At 53.1% G+C, this 18,591-nt stretch overlaps 1 protein-coding gene across 1 annotated transcript in view; it reads left to right on the forward strand.

Annotated features, from left to right (window-relative positions):
* Positions 1 to 1,021: 1,021 nt before the first annotated feature.
* Positions 1,022 to 18,591, forward strand: part of USP43 (ubiquitin specific peptidase 43) — a 192,005-nt gene continuing 174,435 nt past the window's right edge. Inside the window, 6 exon segments of the mRNA XM_032777059.2 lie at positions 1,022 to 1,030; positions 2,018 to 2,188; positions 2,190 to 2,228; positions 2,230 to 2,291; positions 2,293 to 2,401; positions 2,403 to 2,708. Of these exon segments, the coding sequence (XP_032632950.2) occupies positions 1,022 to 1,030; positions 2,018 to 2,188; positions 2,190 to 2,228; positions 2,230 to 2,291; positions 2,293 to 2,401; positions 2,403 to 2,708 (696 nt within the window).

Below are 18,591 nucleotides of genomic sequence, written 5' to 3' on the forward strand. Positions count from 1 at the left end.
GCAGATTAGCACGGACTGGGGAGCACTAAAGAGCTAACTAGGCCCTGGATGCAGAGGGGAGAAAGCAGGACATGCGGGGGGAGAAGTAGGGTAGAAGACTCAGAACCAAGAAGGCTTTCTGGATGGAGAGATCTCTCCCCTCTTTCACAGAGCAGCTGCGGATGCTGCAAACCATGTGGTGTATGGGGCAGCAAAGGTGGGGGGAAAAGCGCTGTAAATAAGCTACAGCGTGGTGGTTAACAAGGAAAGGTTTCTGACCAGCCTGTGTTGGCAGAAAAGAAGAGGGGAGCAGAACCTCACCCTGTCACAGAACACATCAAAGACTGTTAGTCTTGCAGATGCTACAGGGGGCCAGGCTGATACCCAAGGCAGGTAGAAGTCAGCATGTAGCAGCTCTGGTGAATGAGTCCTGAAAAGTGAAACTGACTAGAAAGAAAATAGAAATTGTCCCATCCACCTTAGTGTGACTATGGGCAAAATAACTTGCATTCTCCTTGGCTGAGTCCTTTCCGTGTTCTCTGTGAGATGGGTAGGATTAATTTTTCACAAAGATGATTTTTATCTTGACAGAGCTCCTTTAAACGCAATAGGGCCAAACTAGCCCTTTCTGCAAACACTACTGCAGGTAATGAAACTACACCCAGGATGAATTTGGCCCAAAGCCCTCAGCAAGCATGTGTGTTTCAGCAGGAACCTACAGATATTTACAGCAGAGCTTTACAGAAATGGCAAAAGCCAGAGGCCCTGCTCCATAGGGACCCTGGGATGGAATCTATCTACAGGCTGTGCCTTGGTCCTTTGATTCCACTCCATAAATACAGGAGATTATTATTTGTTGGATTTCAGGCCTTATCTCTACTAGGAAAATTGCACTGGTTTAACTAGATGGACTTAAACTCCTAATGACACTTAAATCAGTGTAACCCCTGCTTAAATCAGACGATCATTTATTGACGCAAGCTGATGTAAGCAAGCGCTGAACCGCTGCAGTGCTATGTCTACACTACACCTACTTTGGGTCATGTGTAAGGTGTGTGTAGGTAGATGTCACCGTGAACAGGTGGCTGCATCCACACTGCAGTGTGTAGCTACTTGTGCCAGCCAGCGACAGGCTCCGACGTAGGGGTGGCGCTCAGCCTTTCCCCACTGCCAAAGTCTTTCCCTGCGGGAGGAGGCAAGGCTCAGGCGAGTAGAGAGCTGTATAGTTGTGCACTTAGGTACATATCCATACCCTTCAGCTCCATCTGTACTCCACTCACATAAGCCATGCCCCAGCATCTACATTGCTACTGAAACCCGCGGTGGGGGGCTGCCCGGGCCCACACTGCTGAAAGAAGTGCAGCGATAGCCTAGACTGGTGCAACTTTTCTAGTGCAGAGTAGGCAGGCCTGAGATTCTGACCCTAGGGTGACAGCTGGGAGTAAACAGACAGAGCTAGTGAAACAAGGGAGAGGACTAGCAAACAAACCTGTGACAGCTGTTAGTCACCTTGCCGAATGCAGGGCTCGAAGGGGCTCAGATACTAGGTGCAGAGCATGGTGTAAGACCCCCCAGGGAACAGCCTGACCTAGAGGCCTATCTCTGAGCTGTCTGTTTGCCCCCATCTCTTGTGGAGGGGAGTTCCGCAGTCACAGACCAGCTGCTTCTGCCAGTGCCAGCCTGGCTCGCTTCCCAGCTGTTTACCTCGAGCTCAGGGTGCTGGCCAGCGCTACTTCCTCTTGGAAACACCTGACTCGGGCAGGATCCCCACGCCCAGCCCTGGCGAAACCCATTTCCAGGGCAGGCTCCAGCCAATGCCGCTTTCCACCACCAGCAGCAGCAGCGTCTCGCCTGCGAAAAGCCGCCCCTTCTTCCAAACTAAACCAGGCTAATCAGATTCCAGCAAGGGGAGGAGCTGCCCCTTCGCACACCCCGAGCCAGCGGCTCCGGGACCCAGCGCCCGGCAGGGAGGGGAGCGGGGCCGGGCCGGCAGCATGCCCAGCATCCCCTCGGCCCGCGGGGCACCTGTCGGGGGCAGCTCGGGCGGCCCGCGGAGCCACCCAGCCGGCGCCGTGGGAGCGCAGCGCGCAGGGGAGGGCAGGTGAATCGGTGCCTGGCAGGGAGGGGGGGCCAGCGATGGGCGACCCAGCCGTCAAAGGCGGGGGGCAGGAGAGGGGCCAGCCCGCAGCCCCAGGAGCGGCCGCAAGAGCGCCACGGAGCCCCCCGGGCGGCGGCGGGGGTCCCGGCGGCAGACCCCTGCCGCGCTTCGGGCAGCTGGTCAGCCGCCTGCTGAAAACTTTGAGCGCCTTGTCGCCTTGGGAGGGGGGGAAGCCGCCGGGGGGGCACGGAGCCGGAGGACGACGAATGAGGGGGCTTCCGTGTGCCGCCGGGCCCCACCCCCGGCCGGGGCCCACCCGGGGCAAGCCCCGCCGGAGGAGCAGGTCGGGGGAGGCAGTGCCTGGCCGGAGGCGCGGCACTCCTGGAGCCCCCCGGGGGGCGCGGTGGAGGGGCGGCCCCCCGGGGCGCAGGGGCTGAAGAACCACGGCAACACGTGCTTCATGAACGCTGTGGTGCAGTGCCTGAGCAACACCGACCTGCTGGCCGAGTTCCTGGGCCTGGAGCAGTACCGTGCCTGCGGCGTGCCCGGAGAGGTCACCCAGCAGCTGGCAGCCCTGGTCCGGGCGCTCTGGATGCTGGACTACACCCCGCAGCTCTCTGTGGAGTTCAAGGTAGGCTGGGGCATCCAGACCCCCACCCACGGGCTGGGGCAAGGGGTGCCTGCCCATGGCCCAGTGTGCAGGGGTTGTGGGTGCAGTGCTCTCTAACTCTAACCTTAACGCTGCCCCTGAGCCAACCTTAATCCATTCCCAATCTAGCACCAATCAGAATCACACAGTGCAGTGGCATCCAGCCCACCAGCATGTGCACCAGACTGATGCTGGTACTGCGATGCCTCTCTTCATCTTTACCATAACGAGGAATCACATTAGTGGTGTGTCCCCACCTACCCCCATACCCTGTCACCCTAAGCCTCAGGCTTGGTGGTGCCAAGACCTCCCAAGCTAGAGGTGGCCAGCTGTGCTTGGTTGTAGGGTAGGAGGCGGTCTCAGTCTGGCAAGCAGGTGCAGCTGGCCAGGAGGCTGGGGGATGGCTGCATGCTGAGGACAAGAGGCTGTCTTAGCCGGAGAATGAGTTGTGTCTGTGGGTCAGATCCTGTTGTCAGCTACACTGTGTGACTCCCCTGAAGATACGCTGATGTAACTGAAGCCCCAGTCCTGTGTGGCAGAGCGCTAGTGCCTTCAGTGGGTTATGTGCTGGCACAGGTGTGTGCCCGGGTGGAAAAAGTTGCAGAGTTAGGCATGAGTGGAGCAGCTGGACCAGTCCTGTGAGCACTTATTCATGTGAATAGTGCCTGGCCCTGTACAATCTCTTGCAATCTTCCTGAGCCTCAGTTTTTCCATCTGTAAAATAGGGAGTGACACTGAACCACCTGTGTAGTGTGTTGAGATTCTCTGGGGAACAACAGTGCATAGGTTGGGGAGAGCTGAGGGCAACGTGTCTAGCCCTGTGGCCTGATGCCTATGTGCCTAAGTACCCCAGCTCCTGCTGTATGTACCATCTGTCTTTCCTTTGGCACCGGAGTCGGATGAGACTTCATGGGAGTGCTCTCCGGGGCTGGGGTGTCACCTGCACGTCTCAGCGCTAATCAGCGGGATCAGTGTTGGTAAAGCACTTTGAAGATGAAAATGGAATATTTATTAAGTAATTGCCGAGTGTGGGGAGAAGGCCGTCCGGCCGAGCCTGCCCATACGTCTGGGGCTAGAATCAGAGGCGTTGGGAGTGGGGTCTCTGCTTGACCTGCCAGGCTTCCCAGCTCCTTCGCCACCTGGGAGCTGTGGTGGCAGCAGCTTGTGCTGAGCTAGTGCCAGTGTAGGTAGAATGAGCAGCTGTCTCTGGGGAAGTGCAGAGAATTGTAATAACCCCATTTCTACCCCCTCACTGCTTTACTGAGAGCATCGAGGAGTTTGCATGCCTCCTTCACTTAGGTAGTGGAGTAAGTGCCCTTTTCCGTGCCTCCTGTGCCAGCGCTGGCTGCCAGTGGGGGTGGATTTTTAGCTCAGCCCTGCAATGGGATGCAGACTCCAGACACTCCCGTGATCTGTGAAAGAAGAATATGGAATCAGACTGGGAGCTGCCTGGGAGCAGGACTATGATATGTGGCGAGGGGTCCCATCTCCCCCTTTCCCTGCACACCTGTAATCTGGGCCTTTCACCAGAGGCATCTCAGGGAGTGGAGGAGGCAGAGGCTGGGCTGGGGGCCTGGAGCAATGGGTGGCAAATGTTTCTTGTAACTTTTAGAGCATGCATCCTGCTATTGTAATGACTGGCACAATCTGCCTGTGTAAATAAGTGTAATGATGAGAGCCCCTCTCCCCAGACAGCTGCATTCCTAGGTGGGGAGGGAGGGAGGAAAAAAGTCCCTGCCCTAACTCTGAATCTCACCCTCCCCACCCCGGTGGTTAATCTGCTTGTGGTGTCAATTTCCTCCCCATTTTTAATCTCCCTGGAAAATAAGTGGGACTATGCAAGAGCTGGGAGGTTTTATGAGAGGCTGCGGAGCCCCACAATCTATTCATCCAAGTCCACATCTCCTTTCATTTGAAAATCTCTCTGCTGGAGGTTGTGCTCTGTGGTAATTCTGCTCCCTTTGCCCCATAGAGTTGCTTGTAACCCTTGCATCAGTTTGGGTTGTAAAGGTGTATTGTGAAGGTTGGAGGAGCCCTAAATTAAAGCACTTCAGGCCATAATCCGATGATTGTTGGAGTCACAAAGGACTTCCCTCCCAGGCACATCACGTGGGACATTTTCATCCTCTGACTCATCAGGTACTGGCCACTGTCAGCAGCAGCCAGAGCAAGTTTGAAGAGTCAGTTGTCTGACCCATCCCTTGGGCAAAGGCTGTGTATTCCTTCCTGTGCCTGCGCAGCAGCCCCTTCTAAAGATGTGAAATTGTTTAGTGTTCAGTTGCTTCCCCAGTTGGAAAAAGCCCCAATCCACACAGCTGACAATGGAGAAACCCCAAGCAGAGCTTTGTAACTTGCAGATTGGGCTCAGGAATGCTGGAGCATTTTTGTAGGCGGAGCCTTTATGGACACATTGGTTTCCACCCACTAATATTTTGCAAGGAACGACTTCCTCTGTCCAGAGCAGCCCTTTCCAAGCTGAATATTTGCAGACCAGCCCCTAATTCTAATCAGTATTCAGCATTTTTACAAAGAAGGGGTGATAAGGCAATTTTGTCCCAACCCAGCCTAAGGTGCTGCGAGCTAGCAGCCCTGCAGTGCTCTACAGGTTGTTGGCTGGAGTTTGGGTCTGTTGGGGTCAGCTGTGCCTGTAAGTGGTAACATTGAGCAGTGCTGGACTGCAGTATGTGCCGACACAGGCTTGGATTTGTCTGCGGCACAGACTTGGCCCAGGAGGCTGGGTTGCTGTGTCGGTGCATCAGGACGCCACGGCGGTGCTGCTGCATCAGAATGCCAACTCCTTGCCTCTGAGCTGTGTCATGGGTCCGGGCAGTGGTACAGCATGATGGTGACTCCTGGGCCGTGGCTCACAAAGTGGGAGCGTTGGTGTGCAGAGGAGCCCAGCGTTATTTCCCCCACTCCGCTTATTTGATTGTGTGCTCTGGAGATGGCTGATGGTCAGAGCAGCAGGCTGGGAGGCAGGAGTTCTAGCGTCCATTCCTAATCCTTCCGCTTGTCTCAGTCCGTGATCTTGAGCAAGTCACCTGCATCCTTTCCTGCGTGCCTCTGCTGGGAATGGGGTCGGGAAGGCTAAGGAATATTGTAGCTATTGTGCATGGCAGGGCAGAGCCCAGCTTGCTCTCCATGCTGACATCTCTCTGGTGTCTTAACCAACTTTTCCGATTTCTACACGAGCACAGCCTGTTGAAAGGTCCTGGAACAGGCAGGACTCTGCCATATCCACGCACCTCGGCCAATGACCAGCCTATTAGAACGTTCCCACCCTAGGAAAGTTGCCTGAAGCCCCTAGTGTGAAAGCCAGGGCAATTCGCCCCCCAGCTGCGTACGAGATCTGGCCAGCAGGGTGGATTTGGGTGTGATAACGTGCAGTAGCAGTGTGAACTGGCAGTGAACTTCAGGCTGTGTTTCTAGGAAACAGCACAGTGAGTAGCTGGGTGAGAGCGAGAGAATGACGAGCCCTATTGAGAGCATCTCCCGGTGTCCTGGTCGATTTCACATTCCTGACCAGCAAAATCTCCCCTTCCCCGGTTCCCTCGCAGCTGCTAGAAGCTTGGGAGGGAGCAATGAGCCCTGTTGTGTGGCGCACAGATAACTGGTTGTGTGAGCTCTTCTGGGCAGGCCACTTGGTAACCCTACCTTGGGGAGCCACGCCTGGGAACGCGCCGAAGAGAGCCAGCTACATGGGTATGGCTACACTTGGCATTTCAAAGTGCTGCCGCGACAGCGCTGCGAAGTGTGAGTATGGTCAGAGCGGCAGCGCTGGGAGAAAGGTCTCCCAGCACTGCACGTAAACCACATCCTTTATGGGTATAGCATGCAGCACTGGGAGCCGCGCTCCCAGCGCTGCTGCCCTGATTACACTGATGCTTTACAGCGCTGCATCTTGCAGCGCTCAGGGGGGTGTTTTTTCACACCCCTGAACGCGAAAGTTGCAGCGCTGTAAAGTGTGAGTGTAGCCAAGCCCAGAGCTGGCTGTGCAGAGCCCGGGGCAGGGGCGAGGCCGAGCAACCGGTCCACCTTGAATAGGGTCCACCAGGGAGTTCCTGCAGCAAACTGAGTGAGTCCTGCGATATGTCAGTGACTGGCATGTGAGCAGTCATGCCTAGTGGTTGGAGCAGGAGCCAGGAATGGGAGTCCATGGTCAGAGCCAATGTCAGAAGCCAGGAATTGGAGCTGAGGGCCAGGACCAGATTACTTGGCGTGAGGCAAGGCAGGAGCAGGACTGGAACAAAGGGGGAGCAAAGCTGGGAACAAGCAGACACAGAAGTTGTTGCAGTCAGGAGTGAATGAGGAGTCGCTGAACTGCTGCTGCGGGCTTAAGAGCTGGTCTCCTGCCTCTTCCAATCAAGCAGGTTTTGTAGCCAGTCAGGCAGCCCGCTGCAGCCCAGCTACGCTTGTTAAGTCACCCAGAGACTGGCTCTGCAGGCCTGGGTTTCTGACACAATGGGTACGGCTACACTGAAATAAAAGACCCACGGCGCGGCCACGGCTGGCCAGGGTCAACTGAGTCTCAGAGCCTAGGCAGCGGGGCTAGAAATGGCAGTGGAGATGTCTGGGCTCCGGCTGGAGCCTGGGCTCTGAGGCCCCGTGAGGCGGGAGATGTCTACGCTGCCATTCTTAGCCCTGCAGCCCGAGCCCTGTGGGTCCAAGTTAGCTGACCAGGCTCTGAGATCCAGTGCTGTGGGGTTTTATTGCAGTGTAGACATAGCTGGGCCCTTTGCTCCTAGCTGTCCATGTGGCAGGATTTTAGAGGGCAGGATGAATTGTTATGAGTAACGAAAGAACCACCATTTCCAAGCTTGCCAACCCCGCTGCCTTGCCAATGTGGCTCTGCTGAACTCTGGCCCCTCCCCAGTCGCAAGTCTTCTGCTGTTTTTGCCCAGCCGCATCCTTGGTTCAAGCTCCCTCCCACACCTGGGCTCTCTTTGCCGAGTGATGTGGCTCAGCCCCCACAAGAAGCTTGCTCAGATATAAAGGATCAGATTGAAGGCTTCAGAATAGCTTCTCCCAGCGATTCACACTGCTAGAAATTCACAGCACTTGTGTAACTTCTCCAGCCCGCATTAGGCTGCTCAGCTTTTAATTTCTTTTTAAATTTTCCTTGGAAGCCACTTAAATGGTTGCTTGGCCCCCTCCTACCTTGGGTTCATCCCCAGCTGGAATATCCCCACACAGCTGGCAAGGAATCGGGTGGCACCAGCCAGAGACACTGCTGTGAGCAGTTGGAACAAAGCCGTGCTCTGATCCTGAGTCTCTGTGACCGAGTCACTTGTCTCCGTCATGCCTCCAGCTAGGACATTGGGTAACTGGCTCTCTGGGAGCCAGAGGCTGTGTGGGAAACGGCGCTTTCCCAGGCAGATAAATCATGTGGACGGCGGTATCCCCGCAGACTCGCGGCTGTCTTTCCCGCTCGGCTCTCCTGTGAAACTTGCACAAATGGACAGCAAATGTTTTCTTGAAGATGCCAGTTTCCTCACCCTAGCAGAAGCCCTGGGAATTCCTGCAACACGTGGGAGCCCCGGTCGCTCCTTGCTGCCGGCTGGATCAACGTACAGCACTGAATGCTTTTCTCTCTTCATGGGCTCATCCTGGCAGCTTGTTGAAAAAGCCGGCCAGGCTGAACTGGCCCATTCGAAGACTGCTCATCTGATGTTTGTTTCTGCTCCCCTGCTGTGGGCGCTGTAGCGTTTCCTTTCTCAGCACCCAGCCAAGGGGACCTCTCTCTCTCTCTCTCTCTCTCTCGCTCTCTCTCTCTCTCTCTCTCTCTCTCTCTCTTTCTTTCAGGCCTCTAACTCAGTGATCAGAGGAACATTAACACTCGCCCTAATAGCCGCAGTGTTACTGGAGCGAAGGTGGCTTTAAGCAGAGTAGGGTGTTGTGCTCTTACTGCCTTCTCAGGCCGTAAGCCTGTACCTCTGCATCCAGGAAAGGAAGGGGCCAAAATCCAGCTGAGCCGGAAAGAGGCCAGGAGAGATCCCAGGGATGGGAAATAGCACAGTGACAGACTCTGGAGTTACATAACAAAAGCTGCAGGCCTGGGATTTGCAAGGGAGCCTGGTGCCCAAACCTCATTGGAAGTTGAGTACTCCACTCCCAGAGGCTAAAGAGCAGCTGTAGGCAGTTCAGGGCAAGGGGTGTATGCCCAGCATGTCGCACAGAGGGCTCTGATCTCAGTTGGGGTCTTTGGGCATTACTTTAATATTACTAAGAATAACATGATGTGCTTGGAAGCATGGACAGGTGGACTGGAAAGCCTGGGAATTGGAGGGCACCTCACTGCCATGGGGCAATGACTGACCCCGTGGGATAGTGGGTACTGGGCTGTGAACTCTACAGGGAGGACAGATGAGGTGCCGGAGCTGGGGGGCAGCGACACTCCTGAGGATCCAGCAAAGGAACATTTCCAAGTGGGGAGGCCCCCTGCTCAAACCTGTCCAGCCAGTGCCCTGAGTTACCAGGTGCAGACATCTGAGGGTGTAGTACTGCTGGCTTCCATGTCATGACAACGTCCTTCACTGCACAATGTTGAGGGAGCTCAAAGAGGCCACTAAAGCGGCGTGCGAGCCACCTGCATATAACCCGTCACGTTTCCTAACAGGACAGCAGCCAGAGAGGTCTTTTCTCTCCCCTTTACATGATTGGCTCTTGGACCAACTCGTTGTAGAGCACACAAGGGGGGATGTGCTGCTCGACTTGGGGTGATGTTTTCAAAATGGCCTAAGTGACTTAGGAGCCTACATCACATCAACCAATGGGACTGTGGCACCTAAACCACTCAGGCAATTTTGAAAAAAATTCCCTTATATAGCAGCCGGGAGTTGTTTCAAGGAGTAACTGTAGTTGAGCCACGAATGACCAGCTGCAAGAAGAGTGTCCCAGCTGGCAGGTGACGCCTGGTTAGTCTAGTGGGTGTGACTACACCTTCCTTCTTCAAAAAAATCAAATGCAGCTAAACCAGAACATTGCCCCCAAAAGGCTGCAGCCGGTTATTCAAACCCACAAACATACATACATGTGGCCACTTCCGGTTCCCAAATTAGGTCCTTCGGGAGCTGTCATAAACAGATAGCTAAGGGTTAATGTTTCTTTCACCTGTAAAGGGTTAACAAAGAGAACCAAACACCTGACCAGAGGACCAATCAGGAAACAGGATTTTTCAAAGCTCAAGGGAGGGAATGTTTGGATCTGTGTCTTTTGTTCTGGCTCTCAGCTATGAGAGGGGATCTTTTCTATCTTCAAGCTTCTAATCTTCAGTTTCCAAGTTGTAAGTACAAGATAGAAAAATAATAGGCTGTTGTTGTTTTTTTTTTTGTATTTACATGTGTGTAGATTTGCTGGAATATTTTAAATTGGATATCTTTTGAATAAGGACTGTTTATTCATATTTTTTCTTTTAAGCAATAGCCTGTGTATTGTCATCTTAATGCAGAGAAATATTTTCATGTGTTTTTTCTTTCTTTTTTATATAAAGGTTTCTTTTAAGACTTGTTTGAGTTTTCTCTCTGGATAGGCTAAGGACGAAGGGGAGGGAATTCTCTTTGTGTTAGATCTACGGAGGGTGAATCTTACAGCACCAGGGAAATTGTGGGAGGGGAGAAAACAAGGGGGAAGAGAGAGAGAATCTCTCTCTGTTTTCCTTGAATCTATGTGCCTCTGGGGAAGGGGATTAGATTCAAAGAGTTTGGATCAGTAATCTCTCAGGGTAGCCTGGTGAGGGAAGCCTGGGAGGGGTAAAAGGAGGGGGGGGAATAGTTTATTTCTCCTTGTTTTAAGAATCCAAGGGATTTGGGTTCTTGGGGGTTCCCCAGGGAAGGTTTTGGGGAGACCAGAGTGAGACAGGCACTGTAAATCCTCTGTCTGGTGGCAGCGAGATAAGATCTAAGCTGGTAATTGAACTTAGAGGGTTCATGCAGGCACCCAGATTTCTGGACGCTAAGGTCCAGATTTGGGAATTATGCTTATGGCAGGAGCAGCCCATTCAGCTGCTGGGATGCACCTCTTGGGGCCCAGGTTCTGCTCTCTGGCGTTTGTCAGTGTCGGTGACTGAGTGAGCCCGGGTTACTCCTGTCAGACTTGGAGCGCTGTCTGGTGGTCTGGGTGCCCCCAAGGAGCAGGCAGTGTCCTTTGCTTTGGGTAATGTCTTTTGTTCCTGCTGTCCTTCGTGGGGATCGGGAGGTGTGGTGGAGCTGTCAAGGCTGAGGAGACTGAGGAAGTTCAGAGACACCGGACAAAACCAGGGGACTGATCAGGTTGGTGGCAGATAACATTTGCTGTTGGAGACAGTGCGAGGTAAAGCAGCCAGGAAGGTATGATGTGAACTACTCAGACACCCTGAGCATTCCTAAACTAACTGCTGAGGGAAAAGAGCTGGGAATCTCTGTGGGCGGCTCAGTAAAGACGTCTGCTCAGTGGGCAGCAGCGGTAGATAAAACAGATTGTTAGGACGTATAAGGAATGGGACAAGTTCACCCTCACCTGGGGTACAGTGTTCTGTTCTGGTCATCTCAAAGAGCAGATAGGAGAAGCAGACAGAGATCAGAGGAGGATACTGGATTGGATGGACCTGTGATCTGGCCATTCCTATGCTCCTCCTTGTCTTCTCTTGAGCGACAGCTGGGATACTTTTCCCCTGAGGCATATCTTCCATATAACAGAGCTATTGACTGACTCCTGGGACAGAAGGAGTGTTATCCAAAGCAGCTGTTGTCCAGGAGGTCATGGTGTCACATACTGGAGTACAGGGCATAGGAGTAGGAGATGGAAGACTATTCTCAGCTCTGCCACTGACTCTCAACCTGACCTTGGACAAGTCACGTCCCTGGCCGATGCCTCAGTTTCCCCACCTGTGACCTAGGGATAGCGTTACTTACCAGCCGGACCAAGCTCTTGGAGGGTCCTAGAGGAAGAGCACAATGGAGGGCAGGACTGTGTGAGTGCCTGACGGCCAAGGCTAACAGTCCATGAATGGAGGGTATGTGTTTACCTGAGGGCAGTTTATTGTGCTGCTGTTTCCCCAGGGCAAGTTTCGACCCCTGCACGTGTGCTTCCTTCTGTGTGCAACATGCTATAGCTGCACAGTCCCTGCCCGGTGGCTGGGCAGATGGGATCCCACCCACCCCTGGCTGCAGATGCTTGGGGTGCTACTTGGCTGCAGGAACTGCTGGGCCATGTGTGCCCCGCACCCATTTGGTCCAGGGACCTGCATGGTTTCAAATCCCCTGGTTTCCCACAAGCAAGGGAACTGCCATGGGTCATCACTGGGGCGCCAGGCAGAACATCTCTCTCTGTCTGGTCACGCGGGTCCCATGGCCTTGGAGGCTGTGCAGTCAGCAGAATTAGGCCCATAGTGTGTGGTTTGTTGTATGTGTCTATGGCCCACAGGTAGAGAGCTGGAGATGACAGCCGTGGGGTAATGCCCCATGTATGTGATCTTACACACCTGTGTGGCCAGCAGTACAGTCATCAGAAGCTTTCTGATTGTTCTTGTCCTGCTGTTAGCAAAGCTTAGTGGTATGTCCAGTTACCCACTCAGAAGGTAACCTTGGAGCCCCTATAGAGTGTGTCACAGGCTTACGGAGGCCTGACCTCAGCCTGCAGCCCGAACGTGGCTAGCAATCCTGCAGATACTTCACAAGAGGGCTTAGACCCAAGCTGGCCCCTCCCAGCAGCGCTGGCTCTGCAGGGCTCCCAGGTGATGACACCGTCTCTAGCCACTGGGATTAGCAGCTGCGCCGGGTCACTTTTCTGATCATAAACGGTGACATCACATGGCATGGATGTTGACATAAGTGTCCAAACTGACACGTGCCTCAGTTTGGGGCAGGGTGGATAAAAATCAGTGATTTTTTTAATTTAAATTGGATTTTTTTGATAAAACGCTTTTTGAGGGAAAAAACTATCTCATCATGGAATAATATATGGAGATATATCTATCTCATAGAGCTGGAAGGGACCCTGAACGGTCACTGAGTTCAGCCCCCTGCCTTCACTAGCAAGACCAAGTGCTGATTTTGCCCCAGATCCCTAAGTGGCTCCCTCAAGGATTGAACTCACAACCCTGGGTTTAGTAGGCCAATGCTCATACCACTGAGCTATCCCCCCCAGTATTATAAATTCTAATTCTATAGCATGAGACTATATTCATGTAATGTTTAAGAAAAGTTTTGTAAATGAGTTCCAATATTTCATTGATTAGGGACCCAATCTAATGGGGTTCCAGGGGCTTCTGTATAGATTATTTAGGTTAATCTTTCTATCTACCCAATGGGACTCAGTGCTCAGTCTAGCAGATAGCATCAGAGATGCTTAGTTTTGCAGTTCTCAAACTGTGGATTTGTGTCTCAAGAGGTAACATGCTTGTTAACAGAACAAATGTTTTAAATAAATAATATATAGAGGTGAGAAATAACAGACCTCAACTCTATTGTCCCTCTACAAATTTGTGTACAAAGAGTCAACCCCTTACCTCTCACTAAAAGTGCAATTTTAAAAAGTTCACTGAATAGAAGGTTGTTGGGGGTGGAATAGATCTGGACAAGGAGAAGAAGTCTGGAGATAAATGTGAGAAGCGAGGGACACATGCTTTTTTTTGTTAAAATATTATGTTTTCTGTTGAAGACAAAAATCCAGGATACTTAACATTGTTGTTTTAGTTAAATAAAACAATTTAAATCTCTATCTGGTGATATTCTTCTCCTACTACAGCATGGGAAGAAAATCCTCCAAATATTAATGATTAACCTGTTGAATTGGAGATAGTTCACCTCCCAATGACTTCATAAATATTTGCTTCAATTACCTTTGGTAAATGAAGTCACCAAACAATCATTCGTTTTCTGATATAGCTGTAAAACTCATCCGAAAAGTTTTCAGAAAAAATCAGCGTTTAAAAATGTATAGTGTGTACCTTCTAAAAATGAAACCTACATCTATCTCTCAGTTGTGAAGAAAATTTATTAAGATTATAACAACCAACAAGAATGCACATCTATGTGGAAATCCATGATTAAATCGAGTCCTGACTAATGATTTAAATCAAATCCATTCTAGTTTGGGGGGCCTCCGTATCCCCCCGGCGTGGTTCAAGTTGGATGTGGTATTATTCACTTTCTGCCTTTAATCCACTCAGCAGTGTCACCATGTGGCTGTTAAACTCCTGACATGACATGCAGCACCCCAGAGCTGGCTGCATTTAAGTGTGTGGAGGCAGCAAGGTGACCATGGGGCTTGGTCTGAATAATCTGCATAGCACTTGGGGCTACTTCAGGGTCTCTGGGGATGGGAAGCCCCGCAGGGACGGAGGAGATTATTGGGTGTTTTCTTTGCACCTCCTGGCTGTCTGTCCATCTGCAGGAGGACGAAGTATAGACTCATAGACTCTAGGACTGGAAGGGACCTCAAGAGGTCATCGAGTCCAGTCCCCTGCCCTCATGGCAGGACCAAATACTGTCTAGACCATCCCTGATAGACATTTATCTAACCTACTCTTAAATATCTCCAGAGATGGAGATTCCACAACCTCCCTAGGCAATTTATTCCAGTGTTTAACCACCCTGACAGTTAGGAACTTTTTCCTAATGTCCAACCTAAATCTCCCTTGCTGCAGTTTAAGCCCATTGCTTCTTGTTCTATCATTAGAGGCTAAGGTGAACAAGTTTTCTCCCTCCTCCTGATGACACCCTTTTAGATACCTGAAAACTGCTATCATGTCCCCTCTCAGTCTTCTCTTTTCCAAACTAAATAAACCCAATTCTTTCAGCCTTCCTTCATAGGTCATGTTCTCAAGACCTTTAATCATTCTTGTTGCTCTTCTCTGGACCCTCTCCAATTTCTCCACATCTTTCTTGAAATGCGGTGCCCAGAACTGGACACAATACTCCAGTTGAGGCCTAACCAGCGCAGAGTAGAGCGGAAGAATGACTTCTCGTGTCTTGTTTACAACACACCTGTTAATGCATCCCAGAATCACGTTTGCTTTTTTTGCAACAGTATCACACTGTTGACTCATATTTAGCTTGTGGTCCACTATGACCCCTAGATCTCTTTCTGCCATACTCCTTCCTAGACAGTCTCTTCCCATTCTGTATGTGTGAAACTGATTGTTCCTTCCTAAGTGGAGCACTTTGCATTTGTCTTTATTGAACTTCATCCGGTTTACCTCAGACCATTTCTCCAATTTGTCCAGATCATTTTGAATTTTGACCCTGTCCTCCAAAGCAGTTGCAATTCCTCTCAGTTTGGTATCGTCCGCAAACTTAATAAGCGTACTTTCTATGCCAACATCTGTGTTGCAGTTGAGGTGATTAAAGAACCAGTGTGATGGCATGCCTTGCACAAGGAAACCACTCACCTCCAGACAGAGGAAGTGCCGTCCTTGCCCCACAGCAGGGTCCCTGGAGGTCACAGCCCATGGCTCAGAACAGGGAGTGCCCGGGTGATCAGACCTCTTTGGAGGGGGAAGGCTTGGGCTGGGGAGTCTAACTGCTCACTTGACAGGTGCTACAGGCAGGGGGGTTGTCTCGCCAGGTTGCAGGGAAGGCCAGAGAGTCTGCTTATGCCAACCCCACCCAGCCCCAGGGAAGAAGGTCAGACAAGGATGAGCTGGGCAAGGGTCCTGTTAGAGCTGCCAAGCTGCCTGCATTCCTGCAGGGAGAGGAGGAGCTCAGATCAGCCTTTCCTTGAGATGGCCCCTGAAGTGCCCTGCGCTGGGCATGAAACTGGTGGGGTGGGGGGCAGGAGCTGGGTAGTCTGTGCAGTCTCCATGTGCCAGGCAGCAGGGCTCTCAGTGCCCTAGCAGGTGGGGAGGTGGGGGCTGGCCCGGCTGGGGGATCCACGACTAGGCAGCTCCACTACCAGATCCTCCCCCCAGAAGGGTCTGGGTGCAAGGTCCCTGTGGAGCAGTGTTGGGGGATGCCTGCCTCCTGCCCCTGATTCTGCATCCTTGTGCACTCCGGCTTGGTGCGGGCACTGGGATTTACCCTTAAGCAAGGGGGTAGGAACTGCGCCTCCTGATCATGCTATTGACCGGCAGAGGAGGGGTGAAAGACCCAGTCATGGGTGCCCTCTGGCTCCTTTGTGAGGGCTAGGGTGGCTCACGGGCTGGAGAACACCCCTGGTATAGGGGGCCTCTGATGGGGGCAGAGCTGCCTGTCCTGGCTCCATCCCACACAGAAGTTGCCGAGTAGGGGATGGGACAAATGCAGAAAGAGGCATGGCCAGGGGTTGCCCCATCACCCTGGTTATTTCTTGTCTGCCCCAAGGCCCATAGGAACCAGGCTGCCCAGCTGGGAGCTGAACTGGCCCTTGGCAGCCCGAGTGGGGGGCATTCTCTGCCTCCTCTTGGCTCGGCACTGGCATAGGGGTACACCTGGTCCAGGTTACCTGCTGAGTGGCTCACAGACCCTCTCCCCATTCCACTGGGTGCACTGGACTGATGTGAGACACACACCAGGGCTGTACCGAGTCGCGGGCAGGGCACAGCCCGCCACCGAGGGGCTGCATTAGCTCTGCTGTGCCCTGCAGTCTGTGGGGCACTGGCTTTGCCCCCCTGCAGCAGGGCGCTGGGCTCTCAGATCTAGGCGCCAACAGCAGCTGCTGCAGAGGAAGGTGACCCCTACCCTCTCCGGCTCCTGCGTGGGGCTTGGCTCTCGCCCTACATGGGGGTCACTCTGCCTCCTGCTGGTGGAGATTCTTGAGTGATTCCCCAGCCCCTCAGCAGACTGTTCTCTGGCTGCACAAAGTGCTGCTTTCTGGAGGGCTGACGGGCCCCCAGGCTGTCTGGGCCTTGCCCAGAGTTTGGACAGGCTGATCCGGAGGCTAGAGGATCACAGCAGGGCAGCAGTATCCCGCTGCATCTGCACAGCGCCAGCTGGGTCAGCACAAGGAAGTGGCAACAACGCCCCTAGTTGTGCACAGTCGCTGCGTTCAGCTGGGAAGACCTGTGCCGCTGGGCAAGCTGTGCTCTTAGCCTCAGTCCACGCTAGCTACTTGCATGGCCCTTCTTCACGAGACTATACCAGGGGGCCAGAGGAATCAGCCAGCGCCATGTGCGGCACTGGCTTGCGCCAAACAGGGAAGCAGAGAGACGGTGTCTGTGCTCATCTGGACAGGGGTCAGGCTCTGCAAGGGGCATATCTTCTTAACCGTTCGAATGCTGCCAGGTGCTCGGGTGCCAGGCACTGGTGTGCTGCTGAGCGGAGCGCTGGGTGATTTCCAAGCTGCTGTTGATTTCCATGAGGTGGCTGCAGGCCAGCTGTGAAAGGGTTAAATGTAACTGCCCATCTCGGTAGCTTCAACAGGTGTTACCACAATGAGCTGGTGCCACTCCTGCCCTGGCCATGAGGGGGGAGCTCTGGTCTGTATCCGCCCACTACCCAGGAGCTGGGGGGCATCAGCTGTTTGTCTGACTGATGTCATTAATGGGGGAGGGAATTCAGTGATTGGGAAGGGTAGACAGCACTGGCTGGAGCCCAGCCTAGCGTGGGGCTCTCTGCTCCCCCGGTACGCAAACCGCTCAGTCTCAAGCTCCCATGTTCCTCTGCTGGCAGGCCCCCATCCTAACCTGCTGGGTCTTGCTCCTGGCCTGGGTCCCACATAGCTACACCAGCCCTGGCTCTGTCTGGAGCAGGAAACACCAATTGTCCACCATTGAGCAAACGGCGACTCAAATCAGCCCTCCCTCCTCACTGCATCTGCACTTGTGTTGTTCTGGCAAGATATGAGCCCAGGGCCCCCGATGAAAGGCTCCCCCCGTACAATGCTGCAGATGGACGTCCACAAGCATTTCAGACAGCAGTGCCAGGTTGTTTCCGCTCCACAGAGCAACTCATAAGTGTTGCACAGTGAACTTCTGTTCCCTCCCTGCTCCCTGCTTGTTGTAGGGCCTTGGGCACCCTGGACTCGACTCTGGATCCTTGTCATGCAGTGGGATGCAGGCCAGAACTTTCCAAAGGACCCGCTGCAGACCTAGCACCAAAATGAGGGGTCAGGTTTTCCAAAGCACGGCCGGGAGCTGAGCTGCTCTGAACACGCAGCCCATGGGAGCAGAGCCCTTCTGCAAATATGCCCCCCAAGGCAGCAACCTGAGCCCAGGCTTCCACGTCAAATCCTCATTGCTGTTTGTGAGCCACAGGCTAGAGGAGGATCTTGCACCTGGAGGGGAGGTGGAATTTCAGGGAGATCCAGACTGATTGCGTGTCTCCATCTGTCATTAAGACAGCAGGAGCTAAGGGCCCTCAACAGCCCCTAGGGAAGAGACTCTGATGCAATATAGCGGGCTAATGGCAGGGCACTTCGCTATGCTGGACTTTTCTGCTTGGTCACCAGCGCCCCTCCCAAAGGCAGGGATCTCCAGGAAAGATGGGAATGAATTCCGTGAGGCGTGGGTGGCGTGCAGAGCTCGGCTGCTGGAACGCAGTAACCTGCGTACAGCCAAAACCAGTGGCAATGGCTTGCTCTCGCTTTTGAGAAGTCCATTAGTGACAAAAACTCCTCCGGTATCCAGACTGGCTCCATTAAGGGAGGACCTGCAGGAAAGTGTGCTTGAGCGAGTCTTAAGAAGGCAGTTATGTAAGATTTCCCCAGGGCTTTGCCTTAGGAAAAGCTGTTCTATTTTTTTCTTACTTTTCTCTTTCAGGGGTAAGTACATTAGCGGTCACTTCTTGATTACACTCCTACTGGAACAGCGCCTCTGTTCTTCAAATCCCCTTTTCGTACAGCTGCTCACCTGGGGCCAGGTTCTGATCTCCCAGAGGCCAGGTGCAAATCCAGAGTAACTCCTCTTGAGTTGGGGCAGTTCCTCTGGATTGGCATCCTATGGGCAGCGAGTTCTGAATCTGGCCTGTATTGC

This window comes from Chelonoidis abingdonii, chromosome 13 (genome assembly GCF_003597395.2).
Source record: "Chelonoidis abingdonii isolate Lonesome George chromosome 13, CheloAbing_2.0, whole genome shotgun sequence".
Classification (NCBI taxonomy): Eukaryota; Metazoa; Chordata; order Testudines; family Testudinidae; genus Chelonoidis; species Chelonoidis abingdonii.